At 41.4% G+C, this 13,919-nt stretch overlaps 1 protein-coding gene across 2 annotated transcripts in view; it reads right to left on the reverse strand.

Annotated features, from left to right (window-relative positions):
- Positions 1 to 13,919, reverse strand: part of C1QTNF3 (C1q and TNF related 3) — an 82,891-nt gene that overhangs the window by 67,004 nt on the left and 1,968 nt on the right. For both annotated transcript variants that reach the window (XM_063456842.1, XM_063456841.1), the window contains exon 2: positions 13,078 to 13,186. In XM_063456842.1, coding sequence (XP_063312912.1) covers positions 13,078 to 13,186 — 109 coding nt within the window. The remainder of the gene's footprint in view (positions 1 to 13,077; positions 13,187 to 13,919) is intronic.

The raw sequence follows: 13,919 nt of genomic DNA on the forward strand, positions 1-13,919 counted from the left end.
TTCCATTTTGCATACATAAAATAATTATACTGTTTGTCAACAATGCAAACATTTGAAAGACAAAATAAATTACAATGTATTGAGAGAAATCACTGTAATGCTCATTATCACATTGCAATTGAATGTTAGTAACACTGGTATATGGAGCTTAAAAATTCTATAAAGTATTTTCTATGCAATGGATTAATTAGCCATTAGCCAATTCATATATTTTAATTGGTTTGTTGTGAAACCTTGAGAGGCCTCATAACAATGCATTATTATTGATAATACATTACCAAAAGAGATCTTAGAATTTGTATAATTTGGGCTAAATGGCAGCATTTTCTTACATAGCAACAATAAAAAAGGAAACTAGTTTAATCAGGGAGTTTTTTTTTCCTTGAGTGCAGTGAATTTTATATGTCAAAATTGGTCAACAGCTCAATAGAAAATACATTTGTTTTGTGAAACTCCAATAAATCTGTTTGAAAACTTTAATGAATCGTTTCGATAATTTAATTGGAAAATGCAGTAAAACACAGTCTACTAAAATTCCATTTATTTGATAGTGATCTTATTTTCTCCAGTAGCTAATTCATTAGTGCAAGCAATGTGTGAAACTGCATCTAGAAACGGCATAATAGCAATCTCTGTGTACTTGTGAGAGAGCAATAAGCTGCCAAGAATCCCTCTTTATAATAGTTTTGGTGATGGGAATCTCTGTAGTGAGATATTAGTTAAACACTGAATTCTGACATACACTTAAAGCGATAATGTTGTTATTTTTCTTTCATATAAGATTTTTTGGTAAAGTAGATGTGTGTGTATATATACTGTGAGGACATACTTGATAAATTTATGGAGGGAAAATGTGCCCTACTAGATTTTGTACAAGTAGTATTGTGTTAGAATGTTTTCAAAGGATTCCATTGATAGTTATAAAAAAAAAATCCATCCATATAAGTGAAGCAAGGACATTGCAAGAATGAGAAATACGAAAAATACCAGCACCATACCAGTCATTCTGATTATGCACAAACAAAACATGCAACCAGGGCCGGCTTAGGGGTGTGCGAGCTTTGCGGCCGCATAGGGCGCCATGGAGCAAGGGGCGCTCTGCGGCCGCTCAGCTCACACATGGCAGAAAAAAAAAATGAATAAAAAAAATAATAATAATTTGCGGCGGGGCGGAGCATAGCGTGTGGCGGGGGTGGAGCTTAGCGTGCGGCAGGGGCGGGGCTTAGCTGTGGCGGGGGCGGAGCTCAAATGCCGTCTTATTGCTGCAGGGGAAGCAGGAAGGAGTCCCTGCTTCCCCCCACGACCAGAATCCAGGAGCTGCACTGCCTGTCTGCCTCTACAAGGAACAGAGGTAACTATGTGATTGTCTGCTTGTGTGTGTCTGTGTGTTTGACTGTCTGCCTGTGTGTGTGTGACTGTCTGCCTGTGTTTGTGACTGTCTGCCTGTGTGTGACTGTGTGTGTGTGACTGTCTGTGTGTGTGACTGTCTGTTTAAACCCAAAGGCTTCCTCCAGCTCCAGATCCCCAGGTTGCTCAGTGGTATTTGGCTTCTGAAACAGAGTGTCAGGAAGTGCAGCTTGACGTCAGGCATGGGTGCTGCAGATTGGTTAGAGTGGTCAGCTGACGCTCTAAGCCAATCGGTAGTTCCCGGTTCATAAAAATGTTTTACTTTTTTATGAAAAAGCTCTAGCCAGTCAGCGATACCCCTTTCCAGCGGCACTCTGTGCTTCCTGACACTCAGTAAATAAAAGTGAACACATTAACACTGATATATTTTTTTTTACCTGGGATGATGAGAAGGTCCAAGATTTTCCTGCCAGGCCCAGGGACCAAATCCTTATGATGTGGTTTCCAGAATGAAGTGAAGGATCACTTCACTTGTCCTTCCTGCTCCAATCTTCTTTTCTTCTCCTTCATTTGGCACAGTCTTCTTTTTATTCTGACACTGTCTTCTGTCTTCTCTTCTCCTTGGCTCCTTCTGCTCCTTTAGCTTTCAGCTTCTTTTGCGCCCTTCTGCTCCTTTCTCTTTCTGATGCTTTTTTTGCTCCTTATGACCCTTCCTGCTCCTTGCTGACCCTCCCTGCTATTTGCAGACCCATCGTGCTCATTTCTCATCCTTTCTGCTCGTTCTCCTACTTAACCTTTGTGCTCCTTCTGTCCCTTTCCGCTCCTTGCTTCCTCTTCCTGCTGCCCTTTCCTGCTACTTGCAGACCCTTCCTGCACATTTCTACACCATATTATACACCATAGCTAACGTCTATGCCCCTAATGCCAACCAGTGCAACTTTCTTCACCATATCCTTAATAAACTGTCTAAAATCCAACAGGGAGTGACAGTCCTATGTGGCAACTTCAACCATGTACTAGACGCAAACTTGACACAACGCTCTTATATAAGAGCGTACGATACAAGCCCCTTAAACACCAATGCAATTCCTTACAAAAATTGCTTCCTACCTTCAATCTATAGGATGTGTGGAGGATCCACCATGTAAATGACTGAACATACACAAACTACTCAGCAGTACATAACACGTATGCTCGCATAGATAACTTTCTCATGTCAGGAACGTCGCTTAACCAAGTGACTGGATGCTCAATCGATCGGTTCTCCATGCACTGATCAAATCGCAGACTAATACAAATTTAAACACTGCAGCCCGTGGAGGCTTTACTACACTCTACTGTGTCACCCAACCTTTGCGGGAGAACTCCAAAGAGCAATACTTTGTAGAAAACGGCACACCCGGTGTAACGGTAGTCACCATCACTGGGGATGTAAGAAAGACATATGTATGGCCCCAGATTCCTCTTGTTGTTTGGTCATTCTGTGCCCATTATTGGTGCCGGGTATGTTGAATGTATTGATTGTCTGTGCCTTTCCCCCTTCCCCTTTTTCCTGTCCTATTGTTTCCCCAGCTGTGCGTTGTCCCATTGTCCCAGGGACACTGCCAGACCAGTAGTTTAAACTCGCTATCCTTTCCCTCCTCAATCTCCCATCAGCCCTTGCAATTGTCTGGCCCTACCCTTCCAAGTACTATAGTGTTCTATTTACCCTATTGTATGTAAATGAGGCTGCAGGGGGAATAAATATGTGTGCTATGTGTATTAAAGTTAGTTGTTGGTTTAACCTTCACCAAGTATCATCTGGTGTTTGAGAAACGAGCTCTGATTACTGCTCTGCTGATGGAAAAGGTGTCCAGGACTATAATTCTAGTAGCCTGATCCAGGATAAATGGAAACTCTTCAAACAAATATTAGAAAGGTACATTTTTCAGTATGTACCATTGGGTAATAAATATAAAAGAAACAAATTGAAACCAATGTGGCTTAGTAGAGAATTAAAACAAGATATTTTAAATAAGAAAAGGGAATTAAAAGCATTTAAATCTGACAAATCAGAGGTTACATAGTTACATAGTTACATAGCTGAAAAGAGACTTGCGTCCATCAAGTTCAGCCTTCCTCAAATTAGTTTTTTGCTGTTGATCCAAAAGAAGGCAAAAAAGCCCAGTTAGAAGCACAATTTTGCAACAAGCTAGGAAAAAGTAAAGTCCGGTTTGTGAATAGATTTCCACACAATGGTTTGTATTGGCCCCGAATATATTTGGATAATGTTATCATATCCCCTCTCAGGCGACGTTTTTCTAAACTAAATAGGTTTAAATTTGTTAACCTTTCTTAAAAGCTGATATGTTCCATTCCTTTTATTAATTTTGTAGCCCGCCTCTGCACTTTTTCTAGTGCCATAATATCCTTCTTTAGAACAGGTGCCCAAGATTGCACAGCATATTCAATATGTGGTCTTACCAGTGATTTATAAAGAGGCAAAATGATATTCTCGTCCCGAGAATGAATGCCCTTTTTCATGCATGACAATACCTTACTGGCCTTGGCCACTGCTGATTGACATTGCACATTGTTGCATAGTTTGTTGTCTATAACAATTCCCTAGTCCTTTTCGTGTGTTGTTATCCCTAATTTGCTTCCATTAAGGGTATACGTTGCTTGTGTATTCTTTACGCCGAAGTGCATAACTTTGCATTTTTCAACATTAAATTTAATCTGCCATTTCAGTGCCCAGTCCTCCAGTCTATCTAAATCCCTCTGCAGCAAAGTAATATCTTGCTCACATTGTATTATTTTACAAAGTTTTGTGTCATCTGCAAACACTGAAACATGACTTTCAATGCTGTCTTCAAGATCATTTATAAACATGTTAAATAGAAGAGGTCCCAGGACAGACCCCTGAGGGACACCACTTGCCACCTCTGTCCAGCTTGAAAATTTACCATTAACGACAACTCTTTGTACTCTTTTTTTAAGCCAATGTTCTACCCAAAAACAAGCATTTTCATCTAGACCGATTTCCTTGAGTTTGAACACTAATTTATTGTGGGGAACTGTATCAAATATCCTGATATCCTATATCAGATCTAAGAAAGCCAATAATGCTTGCAAAAAGGCAATTAAAGTGGCTAAACTAGAAAATGAGAAATTGATAGCCAAAGAATGCAAAACCAACCCCCCTAATTTTTTCAAGTACATCAATTCTAAAAAAAAAACAAAAAATGAAAGTATAGGTACACTGGAAACAGAGATGGGTCTGTTAGTTAACGAAGACCAGGAAAAAGCAGACTTTTTAAATAACTATTTTTCTTCAGTATATATTAATAAGGATCCTATGGCAAGAGATATGCAAATGATTGCTGCAAAAAAATTGCAGATAACTTGTGATTGGATGACTTGAGACAGGGTGCTACAGCAGTTAAAGAAAATTAATGTAAATAAAGCTCCGGGCCTGATGGTATTCACTCACGAGTACTTAAGGAGCTAAGTGGGGAAATAAGTTAACCTCTGTATTTAATCTTTCAAGATTCTTTTGTTTCAGGTGTAGTACCGGAGGATTGGAGGAAAGAAGATGTCGTTCCTATATTTAAAAAGGGTTTAAAATCCCTGCCTGGAAATTATAGACCTGTGAACTTAAATTCTGTTACTGGGAAAATAGTTGGGGGATAATATTCAGGAATTCATTGGGAAGAACCTTGTTATTAGCAATAATCAGCATGGTTTTATGAAACATAGGTCATGTCAAACTAACTTAATTGCATTCTATGAACAAGTAAGTAGAAGTATAGATCAGGGTGTTGCAGTGGATGTCATACTGTTCCTCACAATAGGTTAGTCTTCAAACTAAAATGAATTGTTGTAGATGAATATTCTTGTTGTTGGGTAGAACATTGGCTTAAGGATAGAGTACAACGAGTTGTCATTAATGGTGCATTTTTAAGCTGGACAAAAGTGGTTAGTGGTGTCCCTCTGGGTTCTGTTTTGGGACCACTTCTATTTAACATATTTATAAATGATCTTGCAATAGGCATTGAAAGCCATGTTTTAGTTTTTGCAGATGACTCAAAACATTGTAAAGTAATAAAATGTGAACAGGATATTGCTTTGCTGCAGAGGGATTTAGATAGGTTGGGGGACTGGACTCTAAAATGGTAGATTAAATTTAATGAAGAGAAATGCAAAGTTATGTCAAGAATGCACAAGCAACTTACACCCTAAATGATAGTGAATTAGGAATAACCACACACGAGAAGGATTTGGGAATTGTTATACACAACCAATGAGGCAGCAATATGCAATGCCAATCTGCAGTTACTAAGGCCAGTAAGGTTTTGTCATGTATAAATAAGGGCATAAATTATCGGGATGAAAATATAATTTTGCCTTTTTATAAATAACTGGTAAGACTACTCCTTAAATATTCTCTGCAATTTTGGGCAGCTGTTCTAAAGAAGGATATCATGGCACTAGAATAAGTGCAGAGACAAGCTACAAAATTGTTAAAAGGAATCGAGCATTTTAGTTACAAAGACAGGTTAAATAATTTAAATCTCTTTAGTTTGGAAAAACTGCGCCTCATAAGGGATATGATAACATTATACAAATATATTTCGAACCAGTACAAACCATTATCTGGAAATCTATTCATAAACAGGGCTATACATACACAAGGTCACGCATTTAGGCTGGAAGAAAGGAGACTTAATCTAAGGCAAAGAATTGTTGTTGTTTTTTACAGTAAGAACTAGAAGCATATGGAATTCTCTGCTTGAAGAGGTGGTTTTAGCAGAGTCCATACATATGATAAATACTTCCAAAAAACATAACATACAGGCATATCATTTCTAATTAGTGGGGTAATAGCTGCTTGATCCAAGGGGATATCTGACTGCCATTTTGGGATGAAGAAGGATTTTTTTCCTTGTTTGTTGCAAAATTGGAAGCTCTTCAGACTTGTTTTTTGCCTTCTTTTGGATCAACAGCAAAAACATATGTGAGGAAGGCTGAAATTGAGGAACGCAAGTCTCTTTTCAGCTATGTAACTATGTAAGGACCTTAAAGATCCCAGTCAAGCCTCGGCGACTGGGTCTAAAGTGTTCCAGGGTCCCTGATAGCTAGGAAGTGAACTTGGCAGAGGTACTCAGTCGGAGCACTATAGCTCCATCACATTTATGGGCACAGGGTGACCAAACCACAAGAGGAGTCTGGGGACCTACATATAGTGTTTGGTGACCACCGTAACACCCGGTAGGTCCCATCAAACACTTTGGGTAGCACACAAACCGGTTGCTAGGGGCCTACTTATACGTAGGGCAACCTACCTGCATAGAAAATCCCAAACCCAACTACTTGCATGGAAACAAGAACCATAGGACCTTAACATTCAAAATCAATCCACACACACCTCAGAGCTACAATCCCAAATAGCTGCTATCACCAGACATATCCACCAAAGGGCCTTAGACACCATGAGCTTTCAATTACTAAATATGGCATGCCTGTCAGTACTTAAAGCATTTTACAGCTTCCCCACAGACTATGTTTTAAACGTAGGTTTTCTAAGGGACCCATTTACAATTTCCAAAGGGTCAAGGCTCTCCCCCCTCCTATATTGTGAGGAGTCCTGTACTTATTGTGAGCACAACAGCCGGCGTTCAGGAGACTGCCAGATTGGGCAGGATGATAGGAGAAGGCGGTCCGCTCGATCGGAGGAACAGCTGATCGGCGGGCCGCCTCCTCTGATCATCCTGCCCAATCTGTCAGTCTCCTGAATGCCAACTACTGTGCGCACGCCCCTTTTTATGATGGAGTGCACGTGTGCCGACGCCAGGTGCTGGGCAGTACAGATGCCAACTCACGTTTTTGTGTTGTGACTACGTTTATCATACCCCCAAACATAGAAAAGCACCTTTAGCCAGTGTTTCAGAGCCCTGTTGTTATTCCTAGTTCACTAGTGCCCCAGGAATGCATTTCTTACCGGTTTTGTGCTTTTTTATTAGTAACTTGGCTTTTCTCTGACTACTCTGCTTTCTGGTTCCCTTGAGTCGGCTCTGATATTCATTTTTGGTTATTTTCTGGTTCCCTTTTACATAGGCCTATTTGACTATTCTATTCTTATCGTTCTTTAACCCGGCCATTCTAAGGACCGGTTTAGGTATTTATTTTACCTATAGGTTATTATTCTGCATGTTAGGTTACCCATTCGTGACATATATGTCATGGCACTGGAGCCTTTGGCAGGAAGGATCAGAGCCAATGATGCTATACATGTAATAAAACTGGTAGTCAGGGAATATAAGGCCAACCTCTTTGCAGGTGACGTCCTGCTCACACTTACCAAACTGCAGGAGTCTCTGCCTAAGCTACTAGGGGAAGTCCATGAATATAGTCGACAAGCATACTATAAATTAAATGTCACAAACACCCAAGCAATGGCAATATCCATTGAAAAAGTGTTGATGCAAATGCTGACGTCGTCCTTCTTCCTAGACTGGAGAAACGACTATATGACTTTTTGGGGGTTTAAGATCCCAAGGAATTTGGGCAACATGTTCACACTAAACTATGAGAGAGTGTTAAGGGAAATATCTGACACCTTGAAATCATGGGAAGGCAATTACCTATCCTAGACAGGCCGAATAACGGGCATCAAAATGACCCTGCTGCCCAAACTTCAATACCTGCTAAGAACACTGCAATTGCCCCTCCCCAGAGATTCATAGAATCAACCCACAAACTATTTGTCCGCTTCGTATGGAGTAGAGGGAAAAGCCGTGTTGCAAGTAGAATACTTAGCAGATCAGTAGAGGAGGGCGGCTTGGCTCTGCCCGATATTAAAGCGTATTATTAGGCAACCATACTCTATACAAAAGTGACTATACATCAATAGCGATGGTACATGGTGCCGGACATCTGACCTCCTCTGGTACCTATTGGAGATGCAGAACAACAAAGGATACAATGTATTAATCTTGACTACAAGTGCAGGACTCAAAAACACTCCCGTAGGGGCACTACACTTGGAAGGATCCAAGAGAAATGGGAAACATATATCCGACGTGCTAAGTTATGAGTAAAGGGGAAAAAAATATTTATACTACCATATGTTGGGGAAGTTTATACACAACACCTACACCACTTTGGATCGCTTGCTCACCAACTTTAACATTGAATAATCACAGAAACCCACTTGTGCATAGTGTATATCATTTGTTATGTTGTTGATTACTTTCACTAATGATACTTCATATCGTCCAGGTTGCTGGGTTCAATTAACATTTACTGAAGGATGTGCTGGTCTCCAAACTAAATACAATACTGAGGCATTGCTCATAAATTGTCACTACACCTTACAGCCGGTCAACCATCAAACCGATCAATAACCACACCATACTCGAGATAGACCTCCAGAGCCTTAACAGGCCCCACCTTACTGATCCCCTCACACATCCTCGCCTACTAATGCACCCCCTCACAACTTCAATCCAAAAGTGTCAAACCCAACACGACAACACTAGCAGGACTTTGGAATAAACACATATAAGGAGTCGCATCTACACTCACTAGCCAAACCCTAAATAAAGGGCGGCAACATCTCCACCGCATGGTTGCCAGCTGTTGTATGATCTCATGCACCCCAACAAACAGGGTCCCAAACGGACCCCTGCCAAATTCCGAGAACATAGGTTGAACAAAATCTCTTTATAGCAATATATATCTACTACCATACACACAATGTGTTGCCTGTCAACTTTTTGTTTGTCTACAATCTGTTTGAATAAACATGTAAATCTGTCATACAATGCATTCCTGCCAAGTGATACAAACTGCAACTCACGACATGGACTAATATGTTGTACATGTGTTTACTATATACTACCACTGTTTCTTTTCTTTTCAAAAACAGGAAAATAAAAAATTGGCGAATTAAAAAAAAAAATTTTTTTACACATCTTAGAATGATCTTTCACCATAGAGATGCATTGATTTAATGCATCTCTATGAGTAAATGCTGATTGGCCAGCCTAGTTTATGGCTCCGCCCCCTGCCCTGTCCATTAGAAAGTATTGGAATGGCTGAGATCATCCATTCTGATGATCTCGGCATTAGAGGCGAATCAGGGATGGAGCCAGTGCCAGCAGACCTATGCACGCCGGAATAAAGGTGAGGTTTTATCCTCTTTAAGGGGGGCAAAGGGCAGCTGGACACCTAAATAGTGTTTTTAACTTTATAGGGTCAGGAATACATGTTTGTGTTCCTGACCCTGTAGTCAGGAATATAGCCCCCTACACAAACACTACACTCCTATACACACGTTATATGTGACCATGGAGGGCGCTGTGAAGATTTTCAGTACAGGGAGCTTTAAGGTCCAAGGTCGGCCCTGGTCATCATATTTATTTTATTTGCACTTTAAGAGTTTTATTATTTATGTTTTTGGCTTCTTTTGTAGACATCTTTTTTTTTTTATCTCTGTAAGGGTTGGCTAAAGGATCCTTAGCAAAATTAGAGGCAGCAAACTAACAAAGGCAAAGACAAAAAGGATATGAATAGGCCAATTACTGGGCCTTAGAGTAGCTAGACTAACATAAAGGTAAAATTAGGAAGGAACATAGCTACAGGCCAGGAGAATAACAAAACATAAAATACACAATACCAGACACAGGCAAGGGTCAGGAGCATAAGTCAGGGACTGGTACACAGAATAGGATGTCAGACAAGCCAGGGACTGGTACACATATCAGGTAGTCAAACAAGCAATGGACTTGAACACAAAATCAGACAGAAGACAAACAGGCCAGGTTAGGTACACAAGAGCAGGAGAGCAGAACATAGTCAGGTATAACAGAGAATTAAGATCAGGGCAAAATATCACAAAAGATACTGGAACCAGAAAAGGGCCCAGGTCATCCAGATAGCCCTCCATAAATAAGGAGTTCCTGTACCTGATTGGCTCATTGTTGCTGGGATCAGATGAGAACAGTAGCACATGTGTTACCCACAGGTGACCTACAAAAAGCATCCAGAATATATCAGGTGGGTCAGAGTCAAACAGACAACCATCTGGAATCAACCCTGGAAAATCAATTACATGGTGGTGCCGCAAGCAGTGTGCAGTGGGAAACAGAGATCCAACTCCCACCAGAGCCAGTCAGAGAGCATTTCCAGACAATCTACAGGAATCGCCTGACAGCTGTTTGTGAAATATTTCCATGACCCTGTATCACGAAATATTGCAGGAGCTCAGAAAAATTGAGTAGAAGCCATTAGTATCCATAAACTAATATATCTGATGTAAGGAACAAAAAACCTAGTGTAGGAAAGTTAATATTGGTTCATAAGTCATATTTCACCATTTTTTCTACATTAAGATGAGTTTTAAAGGCAGCTGTCACTTCGATGCTATTTTTTTAATATAATGATCTTTTCGACAAGTTTTGAAAGGAAAAAGATTCTGTGTTAAATGAAGTATATGTTAAAAAAAAAAAATTGAAATCTCGGTGGGTGGTGCCGGACCGCCATGCCGAGCGGACGCACAGAGGAATAGCTCCCGACAATCTACCCAGTTTTAACCCTTAAAAACCTGCAAAATTCTTACCCAGCAACTGGTAGCTGTGCCACAGCACAAGAGGCGACCCTGGTACCGGGGAGAGGCTTGCCGTGAGGTTTTAGTCCCTCGGTGGGGCGATCCCTGTCAGCCAAGATGGAGACCGCTCGGGCGGTGAGCGGGGTGGACGGGCGCTGCCCAGCTATCCTGCCCACCAGAGGTACGGCAGAACCGAGAAGCTAGGCGGGTCCGGCCCTGTCCCCCCCCCCCTCTGGGCCGGCGGGGGTGATTCCGGTCCCCACCCTGTGACCCACCGGAGTGCCACGAACTTGTCGAGGGTCCGCTTCCAAAATGGCGGAGACCGCGTGGCAGGCAACTCTGCCGGACGCATCCCCCTCTCCTGATACTACACAGGCGGACTGCAGACCCTGAACGAGCAGGAACTTGCGAATAAGTACCAAGGTACCACAAGCCAGGGAGGTGCAGCACTACTACCCACAACATCAGAGGGTACTAATCGCACCATGGAACAATGCTTTAAGGCCCTGAATTACCCTACTGTGCTGCTTAACTCACCGCAGAGGGGCAGAAACATACTGCCTGACAACCTAAAGTCACCATACTGGGACTCTCCCCCTCTACAAGGCAGGCATCAGGCTGGACAGCAAATGCCCCTGGGTGGAAAATTGTTTCCCTCCACGGACACCTAATGGGACTGCATTTACCACCAAAGTCATCAATCTGCTCATCCCACTATGGCAGACCGCACTGCAAACAGACGGATCGCCCGGCATCCCGACAAGGACGCTTGACTAGCTGCACTAAACCAACATGGGGTGGACACTCTACACAGCACAGCATACCCCTGATCTTGACACCACTTTTATGTCTTGCTCTTTGTTGTCAAGCTACCTACACCTTAAAGCTAGCTTCACAAACCGTTTTCTCTTTCGCAACGTTCAGTTAAGCCTGGACATAAGTCTTAAATAGATAACTCATATACGCGTAATTTTAAGCTTGGTTATATATATAAAAAATGTGCAAATAACTCATGCCATTGCCTAAACTGAATGCATATGCAAGTGAACGCTGTTGTGGCGTATTGAAAATGCTTGTACCTACCTTTCACAATAAAAATAAAGAATTAATAAAAAAAAAAATTGAAATCTCATTCCTACCTTTAGTATATAACAGGATCCTTCAGCTATATACCAACACCTTGGGTCAGACGGTGTTTGAAAACCTCTATATAGTCTCTACGGTCTTCCCTGCTTTATTCCATGCACAGAGCAGTAACATCATCAGATAGACAAACTATCCAATCAAAACACTGTCTAACCCAAGTTGCATGTATATGGCTGAAGGATCCTGTCATATACTAAAAGTAGGGATGAGATTTTCTCATTTTATTTTTTTTATATACTTAATTTATAGCACAATCTATTTCGGCGAGGGAGCACTCTCCCTTGAGCTCTCCATGCTCAGCTCCCTCGTGTGCATCACAGTGATGCTTGAGTCGGAATACGATGTCCCGCCAGCTCTGGCATCAATCAGAGGTGCGCAAGGGAGCTGAGCAGGAGGATCAGAGCTCCCTCACAACCCGCCTCCCCTCTGCGCCTACCTGCCCAAACGCCCGCCAAGCTGCAGCCAGCCCCACTGGACCACAGGGAAAAATCCACCAAAACGTAAGCAAAAAAAAAAATTGTGATTTTGTTAGTGTGTGTTTGTTAGTGAGTGTGTTAGTGAGGGATTGTGTGTGTCTGTTAGTGAGAGTGTGTGTGTCTCTGTTAATGAGAGTGTATGTGTCTGTTTGTGAAAGTGTGTGTGTGTGTGTGTGTGTGTGTGTGTGTGTGTGTGTGTGTGTGTGCAGTGGTGTATCCTGGTTTTGTGCTGGCTGGCCTAGGCTCCCCAGGAAGTGCTTTACTGCACTAGTGAGAAGGTACAGGAGGGGAGGGGGGAGGAGGGGGAGAGAGAGACACATGGAGGAGCTGGGGGACAATGAAACACATGCAATTTTCCTACCAGGGTTCAATGTTTTGTGTTTTTTTTTGTTCACTCCCAGCAGAATAAATAATTTAAGCTCTGTTTATACACAGATATAGAAGTAGCTCAGAAGTGATATATGAAATCATGTTAACTACCCATTTAATGCACTTAACTTTTTATTTTGCTTTAATTACCTGGAATGCCAGGTGGCCCAGGTAATCCAGGTGGCCCTGGAACTGAGTGAGGTGTTCGGTATCCAAAATCTCCTCTGCAGCATGTATTGCAATCCGGTTGTTGTGGTGTCTAAAAGGCACAAAGATGCATTGTGTTATCTGTTTTGATGACATTTAATGTTTAAGACAAGATAATAAACGGTGATGGGATTGGTGGAAAGTAAACTCCTGTTTTCTGCTTGAAGGAATGTTTGCATCTACTCTAGATAACTTCACAATTTATGAAAAATCACTGCATCAAATGGAAGGTCCATCCAATGAACCTTTGTCAACATGGAATGTTGGTGATTTGTCACTTGTAGGAAATATTAATAAAAATATATATTTGACGAAATTATTGTGTTGATGAAAAAATGACAAAAGGAGGACTTTAACTCACGGCATAACACACCTCAGAAATCGAGTAAGGATACTGAGATTCCTCACCAGATCTGATTGGTGGGAATGCCTGATAACCACCTGGTTATCTATACTGGTAAGTATTATACTAATGGCTAAAAACAGATTTGGGTTAGGTCTTTATTCAGAGCAATGTAATTTATTTTCAATCTAAATGCAAGTGTGTAGCACACTCTTTAATCCTAACCATTACCATAAGGCTAACTCACTTATTTTGCAAGACCTTACCTAGGAGATGGCTGATAGAACATGTATCCATTCTCTACGTACAACCAACCAGAGAATGACACAGGCTTGCACAAAAGCCCTGTGATACTTATATATTCATCAAGAGCTTGAACTGGAGCCATGGTAAGTATGATCATGACCAAGATCCTACTCATGTGGTACCAGAGTACAGTGAC

This window comes from Pelobates fuscus, chromosome 5, assembly GCF_036172605.1.
Source record: "Pelobates fuscus isolate aPelFus1 chromosome 5, aPelFus1.pri, whole genome shotgun sequence".
NCBI classification, from domain to species: Eukaryota; Metazoa; Chordata; class Amphibia; order Anura; family Pelobatidae; genus Pelobates; species Pelobates fuscus.